The sequence below is a fragment of the Suricata suricatta genome, chromosome 5 (genome assembly GCF_006229205.1).
Source record: "Suricata suricatta isolate VVHF042 chromosome 5, meerkat_22Aug2017_6uvM2_HiC, whole genome shotgun sequence".
NCBI classification, from domain to species: Eukaryota; Metazoa; Chordata; class Mammalia; order Carnivora; family Herpestidae; genus Suricata; species Suricata suricatta.
Window position 1 is genome coordinate 1670430 of NC_043704.1, and position 20215 is coordinate 1690644.

The 20215-nt window shown below is 62.6% G+C and overlaps 1 protein-coding gene across 1 annotated transcript in view; it reads left to right on the top strand.

Annotated features, from left to right (window-relative positions):
- TSPEAR (thrombospondin type laminin G domain and EAR repeats) overlaps positions 1-20215 on the top strand; it is a 68000-nt gene that overhangs the window by 42415 nt on the left and 5370 nt on the right. The window contains exons 11-18 of the mRNA XM_029940603.1: positions 1953-2191; positions 3962-4052; positions 5321-5477; positions 6443-6574; positions 7242-7468; positions 8791-8977; positions 9995-10224; positions 19947-20134. Coding sequence (XP_029796463.1) covers positions 1953-2191; positions 3962-4052; positions 5321-5477; positions 6443-6574; positions 7242-7468; positions 8791-8977; positions 9995-10224; positions 19947-20134 — 1451 coding nt within the window. The remainder of the gene's footprint in view (positions 1-1952; positions 2192-3961; positions 4053-5320; positions 5478-6442; positions 6575-7241; positions 7469-8790; positions 8978-9994; positions 10225-19946; positions 20135-20215) is intronic.

Sequence of the window (20215 nt, forward strand, 5' to 3'; positions counted from 1 at the left end):
TCCTGCTGCCAGCCCTCCTGCTGCACCTCCTCCCCCTGCCAGGGAGCCTGCTGCACCCCTGTCTGCTGCAAGCCCGTCTGCTGCACCCCTGTGTGCTGCAAGCCCATCTGTTGCACCCCTGTGTGCTGCAAGCCCGTCTGCTGCACCCCTGTGTGCTCCGGGTCCAGCCCCTGCTCAGCCCCCTCCTGCTGCAGACCCTCCTCCTGCGTGTCCCTGCTCTGCCGCCCCCTGTGCCCCCGCCCCGCCTGCTGCGTGCCCGCCTCGGCCCAGAAGTCCTGCTGCTGAGGGACACGCCCCCCCCAGGCCAGCTGGGCTCAGATCCACCAGGGGGCTGGGGTCCTCCCGGCCAGCCCACAGTCCGGTCCTGACCTGTGTTAGGGGGCTGCCCCCACCCAGGACGGGGTCCCCCACGTGTGCCCTCTCCTGACCCGACCTTGACCTCCTGCCTCCCAGGAACGCTGACCCCAGGGCTCTGCTCCCAGGAGGCGCCTGCCCCTGCTCTGGGTCCCCTGTCCTTCCCCCCACTTTCTCTGCTCGGGTCACTTGGCCTCCACCTCCGACCTGTCAGCACCTCCGCGGGCACCCCAATAAACTCACTTCCCCGGCCGATCTGTGTCCTCTCATCTGACCCCCATGCGGGAGCGGGGATCCCAGGGTTTCGTCCAGATGTGGTCTCCTCCAGGCAGGAACATTTCTGGGAGGGAGGGACTGAGCAGCCCCAGAGGCGGGGCCTCCGTCCTGTGGGCGGGGCCGCGGGGTGGGGGGGACTCAGCCCTAGCCCAGAAGCTCTGGCTTTGACCAGGTGCCCAAGGGCAGAAGAGGGGGATGTGGGGATTCCTGTCCCAGCAGGTGCGGTGGCTGCGAGGTCAGTGCTCCTTCCTGGCCACCTGCTCATGTCCCACCATCACCACGTGAGGATTCTGTCCTTATTTGAGGGTGTGGCTTCCACGCCTCACCCCCACTCCCCCACGGGTCTGGTCACAGTGTATGTGGCCGAGGTTGCTGCAGAAATCACAGGCCAGTGTTTCCATGCCCGCTCTGGCGCCTGGCTGGTCACCCTCATGTCGTTGCCCCTTTGACTGTGTTAGGCTGGGATGCAACAGGTCCTGAACCACAGTTCCGGACAATCAAGGATGCGCCACGGGATGTGCGGCCGGTGTCGCTGGTGCTTCCGGGTCACGGCCTTGGTGGCGAAGGCGCGTGGATTTTACTAAGACAGACATGACGGGAAGCGCGCCGTGTCCACTTCAGTGGCATTCGGTGCGTGCGGCCATCCCGCAGACCTCGTCCCGACTTTTCCAACCGCCCGACTCCCCCTCCCCAGCCCTGGCGCCCCTGCTCCGGGCTCTGTGTCTGAATGTGACTGGATGAGGTGTCTCACAGAAGTGAGTGTTTGTCCTCGGTGACGGCTCACTTCAGTCCGCGTGGGATCCGTGGGCTCGTGCACGTGGTCGCCGGAAGGTCCTTCGTGAGGCCGAGGAGCAAGCGGTCCGCGGCGTGGAGAGAGCGCGTCGTCCGGAGCCGCTCCCACACTTCACTGTGCGGATAGTGGGCGCCTCTCTCCGGGACCCTGCTGTCAGTCCCGCCGGCCTTCAGCGGCGGGCTTGCTGGGTCACAGGGCAAGCCCAGGGACTGCCGGCCTGGGTTCAAGAGCAGCCGGGCCCTTTGGCAGCCCCGCCCCCAGTGCAGACGGGCTCCAATCCCCCCACATCCTCAGCAGCGCTTGCTTCTGCTTTTCCCACACCTGCGCTGCTACCGGGTCTGAGCAGTGACTTGGTTTATCACAGACCTTGGTCACTGCAGTGACCCAGGAGCTAGGTCCTCCTGTCACACCTCCCCTGCCCCTCTCTCGCATGCCCCTCCCTCGCATGCCTGCCATGTCCTGCCTCCTGCCCCGCCCTTGCATGCCCCGCCCTCTGCCCCGCCCTCACCTGCCCCGCCCTCTCTTGCAGAAGAATGAATACCTGTTCACCGTGGTGGCGGAGGAGCAGGATGCCCTGCTGCTGGGGCTGCGGTACTCGCCCACCAGGTTGCACTTCCTGTTCCTCAGCCGGGACAGGGCAGGCGCCTGGCAAACCCGAGTGACCTTCCGCGGTCCCTCTCTGATGGACAACCAATGGCACACGCTGGTCTTGGCCGTGTCTGAAGGATCCTTTTCCCTCACCACGGACTGCGGCCTCCCCGTGGACATGTAGGTAGCCAGGGCCCGGGGAGGGCTGAGTGGCACCGTGCACTGTGGTGCAAGGCGGGTCCAGGCCCGCGGGGCGGGGCGGCTGTCTCGGGTGGCGTGGGCTCAGGCTTGCAGGTGAAGAATCCTTGGGTGCCATCCCTGAAGCAGGACTGCAGGGTCAGGGACCAAAGCTGTCCTCCAGACAGGCCCCAGTGGGTGGGGGCAGGTGCAGGCCCCCAGGCTGGGTAGATTGGACTTGACTGGGGCACTGTGCCCTGCAGAGTGCCGTCACCGGCAGGAAGGGCGCCGAGGAAGGTCACAAAGAGGTCAGGCACCAGAGCCTGGTGGAGCCTGACTGGAGCCCGGCTCCTGCTTTGTGATTTTCAACACGTCGTCTGACCTAAGACCGGGTTTGCCTGTCCGGGATGAGTGACTAGTCCCTAAAACTCTGAGTAAACATGCAGAGTAGCCCTTCAGCAGCCTCAGCGAGCCCCGGGTATTCAGAAGCCTGACTGTGTCCGCCGTGCTCGCCGTGGCCTGGTCACAGGCTGGACTGGGCAGTGTGGGTCCCCACGGTCCCACCAGGTCGTGATGACCCACGTCACCCTGCGCTTCCGTCCTGGCTCAGTGGGGCTGGTGACTCCTATAAATCACAAGTTGTCCGCTTTACATTAAAATCGATCATTATTCCAAATATTACTTTCAGAGGTAGAATCTTACTTTGCTTTGTTACTATGAAACTTATTCCATAATAAAAAGATTCCTTGACATTGTACACTTTGTTTAAATCCGTCTGCCACGAGTGCCCCTCTGCTCCCAAGTGCACCAGGGCCTTTCCCAGGGTGAAGACAGTGGGGACCCAGCAGGGGGGCCCCTCTGTGATGAGGAGGCCCAGGGGGCCAAGGAAGGGGAGGGGAGGAGCCATGGCTGCAGCCAGTGGTGGCCAAGGGGGACCCCGGGGCCTGGGGGTCGGGCTTCACAGGCCTCGTGGGTGCCATGGACGGAGCACGAGGGATTCTGGGATGGCTCAGGAACCGGCCTCGCCGGCCAGCTGCAGCCTGATGCCAGCCTGGAAGGAGCAGGTGTTCTCACGGGGGGAGATGCCTGGCTCGTCTACCCCAGAGGCTCCAGTCAGGACTTCCCCTCCACATTCTCTCCCGCCCTCGGGGCACAGCCTCCACCTCCACCTCCAGACCCAGCTCCGGCCTCATCTTCCAACACCTCGCAGGTCATCAGTGAGGCCCCCCTCCCGCCCAGACACCATCTGTTCCCCCACAGGCGTGGTAGAGGGTGGGCAGGCTGGGGACTCAGTGCCGGTAGGAGCCACTAGAGGTTCCAGAGAGATGCAGGAACCACTGAACAGACACCTCAGCAGCCATACTTTTGCAGAAGACTCTTGTCCTGGGGAAAGAGCATTCCTCAAATTCATATCCACCAGAGCCCTGGGACGGCACTTTGCTTGGGGACAGCGTCTTTGCAGGTGTCATCTAGTTAAGTTGAGGCACAGAGAAGGCCCTGTGAAGACAGGCAGAAGGGTGACGCGGCTCCAAGCCAGGGAATACCAGAAGGCCAGGGGCTGGATGAGGGGAGAGCAGCCTTCCTGAGAGCCTGCGGGGGGGCCCCGCGGCGTCCTGGGCGCGGCCTCCGGCCTCCGGAAGCCCCCAGCATGCAGTGTTCGTTACGGCCGCCCCGGAAGCTGAGACCCTCGTGCAGTTTCCCCTGTGCTTTCCTACACACATGGGCTGTGACACGCTCTCCCATGGCCCTAACGCCACCCTCGGATGTTTTCAGAATGGCTGACGTGCGCTTCCCGGCCACCCTCTCGGTGCGAGGGGCCCGATTCTTCATTGGCAGCAGGAAGAGGACCAAAGGCCTGTTCACCGTGAGTACAGAAAGGGCTGCCCGTCCAGCCTCCCAACGGCACTGCTCCCAGAGGGGCCGTCACCACAGGCCCAGTGTCCTCACACTCTGACTTGACAGGTCAGCGTGGGCCACACGGGAGCAGGGAGCGCTGGGGTATGTGGGGCCCCACACTTGCGAGGCACAGTCTACCACAGGCCCTTTTCACTCACCATTCCCTCCTTCTGGCATGCTCGTCCCCCACTGTCACCACAGACCACACCCTGTGCCCTCAGGGCCCCGCCGCATGTCCCCTTCCATGGAGACCTTCCCTTATGGAGAAGATGAGCCTCCCACACAGCCCCTTCCCCTGGATGTCTTTCCTCCATGGCCTTGACCACCCTCAGACCATCCGTGGGCTTGCTCATTGCCTGTCCCTCCCATAGAGTGCAGGTGGGGGACCTCATTCCATGCCGTGTCCAGTGTCTGAACCCATGCTTGACACATAATGGGTGCTTGGTGAACATTTGTGGATGGCATGCTTGGATGGATGGATGGACATACGGATGGGTGGATGGACATATGGATGGATGGACATATGGATGGATAGATGAGGGATGGATGGGTGGATGCATGGACGAGTGATGAGTGGACATATGGAAGAGTGATGGATGGATGGATGGATGGATGGATGAGTAATGGATGGATGAATAGATGGGTGGGTGGATGAATGGGTGATGGATGGATGGATGGATGGATGGATTTGTGGATGGATGGACGAGTGATGATTGGACATATGGAAGAATGATGGATGGGTAGATGGATGGATGGGTGATGGATGGACATATGGATGGATGGACATATGGATGGATGGATGAGGGATGGATGGGTGGATGGATGAGTGATGATTGGACATATGGAAGATGGATGGATGGGTAGATGGATGGATGGATGAGTAATGGATGGATGAATGGAAGGGTGGGTGGATGGATGGGTGATGGATGGACATATGGGTGGATGGACAGACAGATGGACAGATGGATGGATGAGAAATGCAGCTCAGACACTCCAGGCTGGTTCGCAGGAACACCCCTTCCATGGCTGTTACCTCAGGACACTGTATGGTCCTCCCCCATTGCTCCCAGGGCTCCCCACACCCACCCAATGAGCAGACTCTTCTCTCCTGGCTCTTGGGGTGGCTAGAGCCTCCATCCCCACTCCCATGCCTCCCCCCGAGTCCGAGCAGGCCGAGCCCCGGGGTCCAGGTGCTCTAGCGGTGGGGTTCTGAGCATGCTGTCCGTCTCTCTGCAGGGCCTGGTGAGGCAGCTGGTCTTGCTGCCCGGTTCCGATGCCACCACGAGGCTCTGTCCCTGCAGGAGCCCCGAGCTGGCTGTGCTGTCCCTCCCCCTGCTCCTGCAGGGCCCCTTGGGGAAGCCAGAAGATAATGAGGTGCTGAAATACCCCTATGGTTAGTAGGTCCCCCTCACTGATGGCAGACCCCAAGAGCCTTGTCACCTGGTAACAGAGACAGGAAGGTGACTATCAAACTGACAAAGGGACTGGCCTGACGCAGACAGGCCCGTCAGACACGCCCACCCTTCCCCCAAGGGTCTCGCCCAGGAGCCGCCATCGAGGCTGGCCCTGCTTGGGACGCCCAGTACAGTTCCCTGACCTCGTCTTCCTTCTCTTGAGCCTTCTGACTTCCTTCCACCTGCTGCCTGTTTTGCCCCCAGAGCAGTATTTGGGGTCTTTACCCCCATCCCTCTCTGACAGGCACCTAAGCCCCCAGCCCCAGCAGGGACCCCACACTGTGAGAGAAACATTTAATTGTCCATGCCTCCGCAGCCCAGAGGGTCCCTGGCATTTGGCATTTAGTAGAGGCTTGAATCTTCCGAGGGTGACGTCACGTGCGGTTTAGTAGGCCACACCCCCCACGCACCATACGCTGCGCAGGAATTCCATACGTGTGTCCCGTTCAGCGCGGGACACCGGGGCGGGCTGCAGGAGTGCTGCCCTGGCCTCCGCTGGGCGCCGCGTCGGTGCGGGCGGCCCGGGTCAGGGGGCGGGCCTCGGCTCGGCTACAGCGCCCATGTCGCTGTAAATCCTCCGAGCGGCAGCGGCGGATGTGGGGCTCGCCTCGAAATGAGGCGTGACACCAGAAGTGATGGGGTCAAGCGCCGCGCAAGTAGGCAAAACTCAGGCGTAGATGAGCTGATGCCAGAGAGGGACGCGTCTGAGCGGTGAGCGCAGCGGGGGTCACCGGGCTGGAGTGGGGTGGGCAGCGAGGCCGGCCGGAAGCTCCCGGGGGGTGCAGGCCGTGACAGAGACCCCTGTGTCCTCACGACCCCCCCCCCCCCGAAAGACAAAGGTGGGACCAGGGTCGTCCTACACAGAGCATGTTCCCTGGACACACCCCTTCCTTGTTCCCCCCAGAAACCGACATGAAGGTGACTCTGGGGTCCCGGCCTCCATGCACCAAAATGGAGGATGCCCAGTTCTGGTTCGATGCCAGCCGGAGGGGGCTGTTCCTGTGTGTGGGCAGTGAGTGGGTCTCCGTGTTGGCAGGTGAGCGGGCAGCACGGCTCGGGGGGCTTGGGGACCTGGGGCTGCTTCTTGGAGCCAGCGTCCCTTGGGAATAGGGAGGAACCCGGGCAGCAGGCCTGCACAGCCAGCCTGGCGACGTGCCTCCTCCTGGGCAGGGCAGGAGGGAGCAGGGCTCGGCACCCCTCCCCTCGTCCGCGTCCAGTCCCCGTCAAGGGGACAGCCCCCTCGTGCCGAGTCTGCCCGGGTCGCAGAGGCTGCAGATGGTGCCAGGAGCCTGGATGGATGTTGTGTCCCTGGGACCTCTCGGCAGCGCCTTCCCGCGTGGGGCCAGGGGGCGAGATGCCCAGGGCGCTCTGGAAGGCCACAGGACCCGGCTGCACTTGGCCGTTGACCCACTGCCTGGTCCACGTTAGGGCACAGCCTTGTGTAGGAGCGGCGGGCGTGGGAAATGCCTAACGAGGTCGCGACCTCTCAGCTTCACCCCGTCAGCGTCGCCGGGCGCCGCATAGACCCTAAAACCCGTGCGGGCTCCTCTGACGGCCTGTCTAGGAGGGTGAAATGCACCCCAGGCAAATGGCGCTGACACTGGCCGATGCTGTGGGGTCACGGCTCGGGGCCCGGGGGCCGCGCTCCCAGGCCGGCTGGCGGCGGCCGGCCCGCGAGGCCCTCAGCCCGTCTCCATCAGCAGCCAGGGAAAAGCTGGACTACGTGGAAGAGCACCAGAGCCTGTTCACCAACTCGGAGACGCTGGGCCTCGAGGTCTTCGCCATCCCCGAGGCCGGCCTCTTCGTCGCCGCCGCCGGCCGCAGAGCCACGTCCGCCATCTACAAGTGGACCGACGGCAGGTTCGCCTCCTACCAGAACATCCCCACGCACCAGGCACAGTCCTGGAGACACTTCACCATCGGGAAAAAGGCAAGTCTGCCCTCGGCGACTTCTCCCTCCTTCTTCCCCTGGAGAGACCCCGGGTCCAAAGGCTGGGGCTCTTCCACAGATAATACGGGGAAAGTATTCCTCGTGGGTTCAAAGTCCTACTCAGGTTCTAAGTGGCTTTATAAGGTCACACACGGAGGGGGGTCTCTAAATCCAAAATGTGAAGTCTGATTGGCCTCCTACACAACAGAGGACGGGACCATGCTGAGACCCTTCGTGACTAAGCTGAGAGCTTGTGGGCTCCTTAGACGGGCTGGTCAGCCCCGCGGAAGTCATCTCAGCTTGGGGACAACTGCGGGCCTGACTCACTGCAGACCCTGAGGACACGCGGTGTCCAAACGGAGGGAGACGGGCCCGAAGGGTGCTGGTGCAAGTCCCTTTCGGGCGGCCCCCTCCCAGCCAGGGCTGGATGGAGCAGAGGGCACGGCGACGGGTCTGATGCGTGCCCCCAGCACGGGCACTTCCGACCCGGCTCCGACACGCTCTGCGCCAATGGGCCCCGCGCGGCCCCGCCCCCACTGGGCCCACCCTGACGACGGAACAGCCAGCAGACCGGGCAGACCTGAGGGTCACCGCCTGGCGTGGCCCAGCCGTGCTCCGGGTCCAGTGTGGCGCCCGAGAGACTAGCGCTCTGGCCTTTTGGTGGATGACATTTTCATTATAAAAATGCAAATTTTTTTAAATTTATGAGAGAGCGAGGGCATGAGCAGGGAGGGGCAGAGAGAGACAGAGACTCCCCCGCAGGCTCCACACGGTCAGCGCTGAGCCCCATGCAGGGCTCGATCCCACCACCAAGACATCATGACCGGAGCTGAAATCAACCGTCTGAGCCCCCCGCCCCCGCCCCTAAGAAATATTAACTTCACATCAAGGAAATGTCAGGAAGGTGAGAAAAACACTTCGCCCAAGCAGGTGCCCGGCTTACGGAGCGCACACGTGCTTGGGCTGAGCAGACGCAGCCGGCACGCTGAGCCGGCTTGCCTCCGGTCCCGCCGGGCACTGGCGGGTCTGACCCGGTGTGACACCCCGTGCTTCGTGCGGGAGGAGGGCTTGACGGGGTGTTTCGCTCACCTGAGAGACGGGGCCCAATTCCGTGCAGAGCCGTTCCTGGCGCTGGAGGTAGAAACGGAGACAGCAGGCTGACGAATGCGGACTCGTGTAAGGGTCTTGAAGGTGACTGACCGATCTGGAGAGACAGGGGCCGGTGGACAGAGGCGCGGGTGCTCAGACGACTCAGCCCGGGCCCCTCGCCCGGGCCCCTTGCACGGGCGACAAGAACCGCGTGTCCGGCGCCTGTCTTTCAGACCTTCCTGGCTGTGGCTAATTTTGAACCAAATGAAAAGGGTCAGGAGTTCTCTGTCATTTACAAATGGAGCCAGCGGAAGCTGAGGTTCACGCCGTACCAGAGGGTCCCCACCCACAGCGCCCGGGACTGGGAAGCCTTCGAGCTGGCCGGGGAGCACTTCCTGGCCGTGGCCAACCACAGGGAAGGTAGGCTGCGGGCCCCCCACCCCAGGAAGGAAGCCTGGGCGGGGCTGACTCACCTGCAGGGCTAATCTCCCCTCATTAACACGGTACGATCCGCCACCCCCGGCCTGATTCCAGGCAGTCCCTGTGGGTGCCTGCCCTTGGGAGCGTGGTGACAGAAACGTGGGCCACCGGCTACACAGACGGCCACATCCGAAACTGACCACCCAACTAACTGACTAACTGACTAACTAACTAACTAACCTTCCCAGAGGAGGGGACTGGGAGGGGCCTGAAGGTAAGCTGTGTGCCCCCCGGAGGGACGGTGGACTGGGTTCTGGCCGGCAGAGGCGACTCGCTGGACGGATGGGGGACCTTGTTCCCCCGAGCCCAGGCTGGTGCCTTCTGCACAGACTCGGTGACGCAGTGGGTGCAGTGGGAGGTGGGGACAGGGCTGGCAGAGGCTGGGGGCCTGGTTTCTGGGTCAGCCACACCTGAGTGACCACAGCAGCCCGTCCTGTCTGTAACTCCCAAGGACAGGGTCCAGGGCAGCTCTGCCCACAACCCGCTGGGGAGACAGGTGGGGGCCTGGGGAGGTGCTCATGGCAGGGGGACCCCAGGGCCTGCTGTCCGGTGCTCTCCAGGGAAGTGAGTGCTCCTGGAGAGGCTGGCCCAGCCAGGGGGCTCCAGGGAGCATGATGTGGGGAGGGGGCCTCGAAGCAGGGGGTCAGGAAGTGCGAAGGCCTGACCTGTGGGGGACAGTGAGAGCAGAGGGAAGTGTGAGCGGTGAGGCTGGGGGGCTGGGGCCCCATCTCCCGGACAGAGGGCTGCAGGGGACGGGTCCAGGGCTGCCAAAGGTGGGGGCCAGGGAGGTTCCCTCTGGGCACAGGGGCAGGGAGTGTGGGGCGAGCAGGGAGCGTGCCCAGCGACCCGAGGCCTCGAAGCACGGGACAGCCCCCGCCCCCAGCCTGCGGCAGGTCCCAGCAGGCCAGGGCTCCGCCAAGGCCGCCTCCCTCCGCCAACGCGGCTGCTTGGTGGCAGGGGACAACCACAACATCGACAGCGTCATCTACAAGTGGAACCCGGGGACGCGACTCTTCGAGGCCAACCAGACCATCGCCACGTCAGGCGCCTATGACTGGGAGTTCTTCACCGCGGGGCCCTACTCCTTCCTGGCGGTGGCCAACGCCTTCAACGGCACGTCCACCAGGGTGCACTCCCACCTGTACGTCTGGCTGTTCGGCTCCTTCCGGCTGTTCCAGGCCTTCCTGGTAAGGCGCCTGCCGAGGCCTGTGTCCCACGCCTGCCCTGCCGCGTGGGCCTGACCGAGGGGCCAGGACCCTCCGGCCGCACCCGCCTCCCCAGCCACCTCCCCGCTTAGCGCCCAGGCTGGAATGTGGCCCAAGGGCACCCTCTGGCACGGAGCTCCCCTGGGCAGCGCCGGGGGCTCAGCAGGCCTCGGGCCCCCGGGGCAGCGCTGCCCACTTCTCCTTCAGGCCACAAGTGTCCTGTGGCTGCTTCCGGGCATGTGCGGCAGACGTATGCATCAGGACAGGGCAGCGCTGGGCGCCGGGGGAGCCGCCCGTGCCGGCCCTGGTCCCCGCTCCCGTGCCCCGGGTCACAGAGAGCCAGCGCAGGGGGTGGGTGTCGCACGCTGGCCTGTCTCAGGTCAGGGGCCTGGGGCTGACTGCCCATCCGTTTTCCCGATGGAACTGTGAGGATTCCCTCTCTACCTCCTGGAATAATGGAGAGGATGCACTACCAATGTGACTCCTTGAGAATGTCCTGGACCCTTCCAGAACATTCCATTCCTGGTTTTCCTGTCCCCTCATTCGCCCAGCAGACCTGCTTTGAGGGTCTTCTGAGCCTCGGGGGGGTGACTCCTTTGGCATTGGACACCCCCGAAAGGCATCCTGTGTGGGCGATGCCTGCGGCCTGAGGTCGGTGGTGACGGAACGGAGCAGGGGACATGGAACACGTGGTGGCTCCACCCCCCAGTGGGGACTGGGAAGGGCAGGCAGGCTTTGCTAAGCAGCCCCTACCTTGAGACCAGCACCCGTGCAGAGAGGCTGCAGTGACTGGAGGCAGTCTAGAACATTCCACATGCCCTGTTCCATCTCGGACAAGCCTGGAGGTGGCACTGGGGTGGGTTTCAGATGAAAAGGAAGAAAGTAAAGTTCAAGGATTCGGTCTCCTCTGTGGGAAGCCACCCCTGGCCGGCGCTGGTCACAGAAGCCGGTACAGCTGCCTGGGATGCTGGGAAAAGTGGGGGAAGGTGCTGCCCTTGAGGTGTGCACCCCGCAAACACAGGAGTCACCCCAGACACAGGAGATCAGAATCAGAACTGGTGGCTCTAACCAAAGATGGTGGACAAGGAAAGTTCTAGAATGAGCACCAGTGCCCAGAGGCACAGGTGGGAGGGCCCAGGATGGGAGATTAGGGAAAGAGGAGGACGCCGTGGACAGGGGGCTGGACAGCGGGCTGGACAGCATGGAGACAGGATGGAGGCATGACCGCAGGTAGATTCCCGGGGCTGGTGTTGCAGGCGCGGCGCCCATAAGCCAGCGGGGGACAGCTCCGGGGTCGGGGGACAGCAAGAGGCTGGAAGACACGGCCATGTGCAGAGATGGGGGCTTCCTTCCCCGGAAAGGAAAAAGAGGGAAGCGGGATGGATTCCGGAAGGAGCAGCTGTCAGCGTCCCGTCCAACTGCCACTGCGGGCAGCCCCCGGGGGGCGTGTGTGCGGGAAGCCGTGGGCAGAGCTGGCACCTTTCAGACTGCACGTGGGGACGGTCCCCAGGGGTGGCCCGGGCTCCTCCCACCACAAGCCCCGGGCAGGGTGTGAGCTCAGCCTGGCCCTAGGCGCTGCCAGAGTGACAGGGGCACATGGGCAGCACACTAGAAATGTGGACAGTGGTGTCTCGATTCCAGAGTCATCCTGTGGATGAAGTCTAGGGGCGTGGTCTGGGGTCCGACCCTGAGCGCGTGTGCGGGGGCTCGTTAGTGGAGGGACACGGGCAGGTGGAAGGGGGTTGGGGCCGTGTCTTCATCCTAGACCCGCAGTGGGCGTGAGGAGCACACGCCCGCACCTGGCACCAGGAATCAGAGGGGTCTGTCTCCCCAGGACCCCTTCTGGGGGACAGTCAGCCACACCCCCAGGCAGGGGCGGCTCTGTCCTGGCCACAGGCAGCCTGGGGCTCCCCAACAAGATGGCTGGTGCACCCTCTGCTCGGGGCACGTTTTCCCCCTTCCTGGCAGCCTCACGCAGAAACTGGGACTTCCACGGGGCACCTTTCCTGCCTCCTCTTTGGAAAAGCCCTCTGCCGTTTACGGAAGTATCTGAAGGGAGGTCTGCGGCTGCATTTACTGGCTCCTGCTTCCACCTCGGATCCACTTCACAGCTGAGAACACTGAGGCTGGGAAGTGAGGGGATGCAGCTGGGAACACGGGGGGGGGTGCATGGAAGGGCCAGCACATCCATCACTGGGGTGGGGCCTGGAAGGGACTGGGGACACGTGTCTCCCCACCTGGGCGGGGGGCTCGTCCCTCTGACACCCCCCCTCCCCCGGCTCTATCACAGCGGGGTCAGGACGAGGCTCTGGGCTCTGCCCAGCAGACGCACCACCGTCTTAGAAGGCAGAAGGGAGGCGCTCCCAGAACGGGGTTTCAGGACTCCGTCCTCAGCGACGCAGGTGGCCCTGTGCAAGCCGGCCTGGGGGGTGGGGGCGGCCACACTGCATTTTTGGGCAGCATCTGTGCCCAGGCCGGAGCTGTCCCGGCAGCCGGAGCTGTGGGGACGCCGCCACCACCCAGGCCGGCAGGCGCCCGCAACCCCGCGCCCGGCCCGGAGGCCTTCCTCCGCACCCCACAAGCCTCGTGCCTTGACCACACCTCAAACCCACAAAGTCTCACTTTCATGTTTTGCCAACATTTTTCACATCACGTTTAAGTCCTTTTAGGCCTGGCGATGTCTTTGTGTGTTTACGGTTTGGTTTGGAGTTTTGTAACATCTTTTGTGACCGTGAGCTTTGGAGGCGTGTGCGTGTGCAGAGGGGCTGACCTCGAGGGGGCCCTTGGGGAGGCACCGGCCTGACGTGGGATGCGGGGGGCGTTAGGGAGGCCGCTGGGCCACGGGTGTGCCGGGAGGGAGCCGGCGGCGTCCCAGGGCTGTGGGGTCTCTGGCTGGTTCAAGGGGGAGGCTGGCTGCTCCCCTGGGCACATTCCCCACCCCCACCCCTACGTCTCCCCACCTCTCCCACCAGGACTTCTAGAACCTTCCTCAAGCTGGCAGAGACCAAGGCTCCTATGACTTTGGCCCATCGCCTTAGTTCAAAGGAGGCTGGAGCTGGGTGTGCCCGGGAAGGGGTGAGCCTCCCGGGAAGGAAACCCCAGCCTCCAGCGGCAGGCCCGGGCTCACGGTCTTCGGGTGTGGACCCGAATGGAGGGGAGAGGCAAGCCGCTAACAAGGCGGGGTCTGGACGTTGGAGGTGGGGCTGATCCATGTGCCGCTGGCAGAAATGAGCGGCGAGAGCATGAGGGGCCAGCTGAGTGCCCGCAGGACCCCCGGGGGAGAGGGTGTGACGTGCAGGGCGGGCAGAGGTGCGGGTGTGCGGGGCAGGAGGTGAGGCTGGGGGCTTGTCAGAAACTTAGGTGCCACCAGAAAGTGTCCAGGAAGGAACTGGAAGACAGGGAGGGCACTGGGTTCGGAGCCCTACCGGAGGAGGGTCCCGTGAGAGCGCCCCCTGGTGGTCGGCGCTGCAGGACGGCCCTGGCAGGGGCTTCCGAGGCCCAGGCAGCTTGGGGGGTGGGGCCCGCACCCACTTTGGCTAACTGCGGTGCCACGAGGGTAGCAGCGTCCCCCCAGGGCCTTTTGGGGGAGCTGCCTGCCTGCCTGCCCCCCAGGCACTCCCTGACCCTGATTTTCTGCTCTTTGAAGCCAACACCCCAGGGCCTCTGGGGGCAGCTGATCCTCTTATTCCGGGGCGCCCACCCCATCCTTGAGGGAGCCTGTCAGCGGCTCCAGGTGCACCTGGCTGCCGAGTCCCCCAAAGTGCCATTATCCCCGCGAGGTGTGTGGGCGGCCCGCCAGGCTCCCTGCTGGGGGCCCTCGGGACAGGGCGCTGGGGAAATTCCACTCAGAAGGAGGGAGGGAGGGGCCGCCCAGCCCAGCAGGTGCCTGGGTGCCTCGCCTGGTGCCAGGCAGGCTTTGGCAGAGCTGTTTGATGTGGGAATTTCTTCTCTGATGAGTCCCTGATGTGCCTAGAATCCAGGAGCCGCCTGACATGAGGCCCCAGGCCCACACGCCCAGCGCCCAGGCTGGCGCGGCCCCCGGCGGAGACCGCCCCCACCCTCACTTCTGAGCTGGGGGAGCCGGGCCTCCGGCCGAGAGCGCAGTCTCCGGCAGCCCTGTGTGGGGAGGGGGGGTCGCTGACGGCCAATGGCTGTGACCAGGGAGGCCTCGCCTGGGTCTCACCCTCTGCCCACATGTAAGGCAGGATGCCTCGCTCAGTTTGAATTCGGGTAAACAATGAATAATCTTTGTGTAAAATCCTGTCCCAAGTCATGCGTGGGATACACGCGGACTGAAAACTCGTTCATCTGAAATCCGATTGGACGAGGCGCCCCCTACTTGCTGGGGCCGGTGCCCCTGTGCAGGTGGGCACACGGAGGCGAGCCCTCGAAACCACAGGCCCGCGTGCTCCTCCCAGCCTCACCGCCGCCAGCCACACCCTCGCCCGCCGTCCTCCCGGGGACCTCTCCTCCCCATGCCCCAGAGCCCCTCCCCTCCACAGCCCCACGTCAGCCCCCATCTGTGCGCCCCTCTGAGCCAGGACTGAAGGCGGGTGAGCAGGCTGAGGGCCACGTAGTGTGGTGCTGGACGGAGGCCCTGGGGACTGTGGGAGCCTGTCCTCAGAGCAGCTCCAGCTGCTCATACTGCCGGTGTGCACACGTGCCTGTGTGCATGCAGATACGTGCATGTGTGTGCACGGGTGTGTGTGCACGCATTGTGTACATGTGCGGATGTGTGTATGCCTACACATGTGTGCGTGTGTGTGCACAGTGTGTGTGCATGTGTTGTGTATGTGCATGTGTGCAGATGTGCATATGCCTACACACGTGTATGAGTGTGTGTCCACGGTGCATGTGTGTGCATTGTGTATGTGCGTGTGTACAGATACGTGTGCCTTCACATGTGTGCATGTGTGCACAAGTGTGTGCGTGCATTGTGTGTGTGCCTATACACATGTATGCATGTGCATACGTGTAGACACGTGCATGTTTGTATGGGTGTGAGTGTGCATGTACACGTGTGTACAGTCATGTGCATGCCTATGTGTTTGTGAGTGCATGTGTGTGTGCACAGGTGCCTATGTGTGCAGGCGTGCGTGTGTGTGTGCACACTTGTGCATTTACAAGTGTGTAGCTTCCCAGTGACCTGGTTTCCGCAGCCCGAGGTGAGGGGCGGGTGGTGAGTGCTCTGACGACCCCTGCGTGGCCTCCTTGACCCCACAGCGCCGCACGCGTGCCACTCTCCGCTCTGCTGCGGGTCCTCAGCAGGCGCCCCGTGCGGCGGCCACAGAGAGCATGGTGCTGAGGATCCGGGAGCCCCCCGTGCCTGGGAGCCCCGTGGACGCTGTGCGGTCGCCCAGGGACGGAGGCCGTGCTGCCTCACGGAGCCATAGCGATGCCAGGACACACTCCCCCAAGAAAGCCTCAGCCCGGCTCCCGGCCCCTCAGGGAGTCTGTGACTGCCAGGCCCTGGCCCCTTGTCTTGTAGCTGAGACTCACCTGTCTCTGCTCCTCAGGACAGGTCCAGACCCGTTTCCGAGCAGCAGGACTAGGAGCCCAAGCAGGGGCAGCGGAGGCCGGGTTGGCTGGGTCACGATGGGCAACGGCCCCCTCTGGTGGCTGTGGAGAGAATGCCACCACATCCCGCCAGAGTTTCTTCTTTGTCCCATGGCTGGGGTTGGCACTGAGGCTGACGGGACTGCGCAGCACATCCCAAATGTGCACGAGGGGAAAGTGACATCCAAGCAGGTGACAGACGTGCCAAGGAGGGGCAGGCATGTGTGGCCTCGCTGGGCTCAGGTCACAGGCATACTCCTGCAGTGTGGCCAGCACTGGCCCGGCCGACCTGCCCCTGGCAGGACGCAGTGTCCCCAGAGGAGCAGGTCCCCAGCCTGCCCGCTGTGTGGCTCTGGGCATCCCCTCGTCCCGGGGTCAGTCCTAGCCCACGCAATGGGAATCCTCCTAGACCCTGGCCCTGACCGTGACTCCCAAATGTGCGGGGCGAGGACGCTCCCCAAACATGAGGAGTGTCCCTGTGTCCGGGGCCACGGTGGCCGGCGAGATGCATGAGGCAGGGGCTCCCCACCAACGTGCCTCAGACGCTGACCCAGACACTGAAAACAAACCTTTGTCTTGTCTCCGAGGTGGTTCTGGCCACAGGTCCTGGCTCTCTGGTCCTGTCCCAGCTTTACTGGCGTCTGGAAAAGCTGAAAGTTAGCCTTGGAAGGGGGAGCAGACCGTCCGCCTTTCACCATGCTTTCTTCTCGCGTGTTCCTCCCCCACGTGCTCTGCCTCCCGAGGCTCCCGGCGGCCACGCCGCCGGGCAGGTGCACCCGGAACACGCCAGCGCCTCCCCTGGGCTCCACTTTGGCCACGCGGAGGATTCCAGAGGAAGGGGGAACGTTTGCTTTTGTCAGCACTTTTACACACTGGGTGTGAAGTGGTGTCTCTGTGTGGTTTAAAGTTGTAATTTCCTGAGGACTCAAGATAGTGGGCACATTTCCATGCGTTTATTGGCTTTCTGTAGTTTCATTTGTGAAATGTCTTTTGTCCTTATTTTAGCTTTTTTTTGGCCTTTCATTATTGGAAGCCAGCTGTGCTCACCGCCATACCCCCAAAGCGACTTTTCATTATTGATATGTAGCAGCAGTAGCCTCATTAACAACAGAATGTTATCCCTACCCGTCCGTCAAGCTCCTGTGCACATGTGTGCATGTGCACATGTGTACATACATGCACGTGCAGGCACACATGTGTGCACATGTGTGTGCGTGCATATGTGCAGCACTGAGTGCAGGTATGTGCATGTGCCTGCGTGCACATGCACATGTGCGTGTGTGCATGGTGTGCATGCATGTGTGCCTGTGTGCAGCACGTGCATTCGTGTATGTGCATGTGTGTGTGTGCATTGTGTGCATTCATGTGTGTGCATACAGGATGTGCGTGTGTGTGTGCATGTGCACATGTGCATGTATGTGTGCATTGTGTGCATGCACATGTGCACATGTGCTTTGCGTGCATGTGCTTGTTGTGCTTGTGTGCATGTGCACGTGTACGTGTGTGCACTGTGTGCATTGTGCATGTATGTGTGCATGTGTCTGTGTGCATGCATATATGTGCTTGCATGTGTGCATTGTGTGCATGTATGTGCATGTGCACATGTGGGTGCTGTGTGTGCTTCCTTTAGGAGCCCATGATCTGCCAGTATTTTTGCTGTGAACATCAGCTGTGTGTATACGCCCAGCGCTCACCTTCCCAGCGCCCTTCCGCCTGTGAGCAGCAGGCGCTCGTGCCCCCTGTGCGGTCCGCCCTCAGCGCTGGCAGCGGCCTTCAGCATTTCCTGAAAAGCAGGGCTGCTGGCAATCGTCCTGTCACTTCTGTCTGAAATCGAGTTTACCTCACTTTCATTTGTAAAGGATATTTTCACCAGTTGCAGAATTCAGAGCTCACGTTTTTTCATTCAGTTACTTGGAGGACATTTTTCCATCGATGCCGAGCAGCCCTGGCGTCCGGTGGGAAGTCAGGCATCAGGGGTGGGCTGTCCCTGCCCGGCCCCTCGAGTGTGTCTTCTCGGGCTGCCTGGAAGGTTCTCGCCTCATCTCCTATTTCAGCGATCTGAATACGGCGTGTCCGGGAGTGGATTTCTGTATTTATTCTGCGTTGGGTCTCTAATCTTGGATCTGTGGTTTGGTGTTTTTAATCAAATTTGTGAAATTTTTAATTTAAATGCTTTCTTCTGCCTCATTCTCTTTTCCTTCTGGAAAGTCCAGCGGGATGTGCGTTAGATCACGTTACGTTATCCCTGTTCTGTTCATGATTTCTACCACCTCTTTCCCCGTTGTGTGCCTCAGTTTGGATGAGCACCGCCGGCTCTCCTCTGGCTCGCTGCGGCCCCTCTGGAGGCCCAGGGGCCCTCTCCCGCCCCCCGCTCACTGCGCTTCCCTACAGACTCTCATCAGGGGATTGTGGTTTGCGTCCACCAGCTTCAATATTTGCACCGTTGGTACGTTTCTGTCCAGATTTTTCTCTTGATCACAGGTCACGCTTGCTTTCTGCTTATGCTCTGGCCTCTAGACAGTGGTCTGTGGGTGCCTGGGAGCTCGGCCAAGTGCGCCGCTCTGGGGCCAGACGAGGACTCGAGAGGAGTTAACGTGGCCACATTGGGGGTCCCCCTTCGGAGCCCCGCTCCTCTCTCGGGCATTCCCCTTCTGCTTCTGGACACTCTGGGGGCTCCAGACCCGCCCTTGGGAACCCAGCCGGGTGCCTGCTGCACCCACCCAGCGCAGCCCCCTGCGCTGGGGCCGGGGCAAGTCTCCGAGGAAAACCCAGATAGACATGCACCTTGTGGACGTGGTTCCCTTCCTTCAGGGTCATGGCCCCTGGGTTTCTGCCTGCCGTGGCCACTCTCCAGAACCTTCTGATAGTTGTACGCACAGTCGTGTCTACAGTTGCTCTTGGCAGGTGCGTCAGAGCCTCTGCCCCCATCAGAAGCTGACGTTAGGAGGCAAACTTTAAAAAACTTTTTAATGTTTATTTATTTCTGAAAGAGAGAGACAGACACGAGCAGGGGAGGGGCAGAGAGAGAGAGGGAGACACAGAATCCAAAGCAGCTCCAGGCTCCAGGCTGTCAGCACAGAGCCTGATGCGGGGCTCGAACCCATGAACTGTGAGATCCTGACCTGAGCCGAAGTCGGACACTCAACTGACTGAGCCCCCCAGGTGCCCCAGGAGGCAAACTTTAAAGTCAACCCCAAGGCAAAGCGTGGCCCTAGAGAGCTCCTGCAGCCCTCAGCGGCCCGTGGGGACAGACGGGTCACCAGGACCCCCTTTCTGCTGACATGGGAGCCGAGGGCCTGGCAGTCTCCGCTTGCCACGGCTCAGCCACAGACCCTGCCACGGGGAGCGACCACGTTCTCCCTCTCCTGCTCGACCCCCACCACTGGCTGTTGCCCAAGGCCTCTCCCCAGGCACCCCGTCTTCCCGGGAAGGTGTCTCCTTTATTTCTGCCCCCGCCCTCTCCCTCCAGGGCTCAGACCCCAGGCCTCCCCTTCTCTGCACACGTGCGTCACCATAATCCCTGAGATGCTGCCCATAAACTGGACGTGGACCTCCTCCCCGTGGGCCCCACATGTGAATTAGCGCGTGCAGCTGGGGTCTGGGCAAAGGCTCCACAGCCTGCCATTTGTGTCCAAGTCCAGTCCTGTTCCCCACGTGCATCTCACCCCCAAGCGCTATACGTGATTTATGGAGGAGCAGTGTGCACGGGAGCCCAGAGATGGGGCTGTGGGTGGAGTCCAAGGGAAGCCTTGGGCCAGGGAGAGCATGTGGTGAGAAACACAAGTATCCAGAGGCTGCTCCCGAGTTCCGCGCCAGGACTGGAGGAAGCAGGGAGGGCTCCCTGGAAGAGGTGTTACAGCAGCTGGACGGCAGTACTGGGCATGGGGGAGTGGGAGGCTCAGGGGCTAAGAAGCACTTTGCACAGCTGATCTCTTTGGGTGTGGGCACAGTTGGGCACCCACAGCCGGGACAGGAGTGGTGGCCACGAGGCTGGGAAAGCGGGCAAAGCCAGACGGGGACGCACGCCCGTCGGGCGCATGTGGCGCAGCGGGGTCCCGCCGTGTTTGCGGGAGGGGGGGGCGGGGTCTCCCCGTGGCAGCGCGGGGCCTCTCTTCACGCACGCCCTCTGCACCCCTGTTCTGTCCCAGACGTTCGGTGCCGCGGACTGGGAAGTTTTCCACATCGGAGAGAGGGTCTTCCTCGCCGTGGCCAACAGCCACAGCTACGACGTGGAAATGCAAGCGCGCAATGATTCCTACGTCATCAACTCGGTCATCTACGAGCTGAATGTCACGGCGCAGACCTTCGTCAAGTTCCAGGAGATTCCCACCTGCAGGTGCGCCTTGAGGCTGGGGGCTGGCCGGGGGCAGGGCGCGGTCACAGGGGCTCCGAGGCGCCGGGGCCCCCCCGCGAAGGC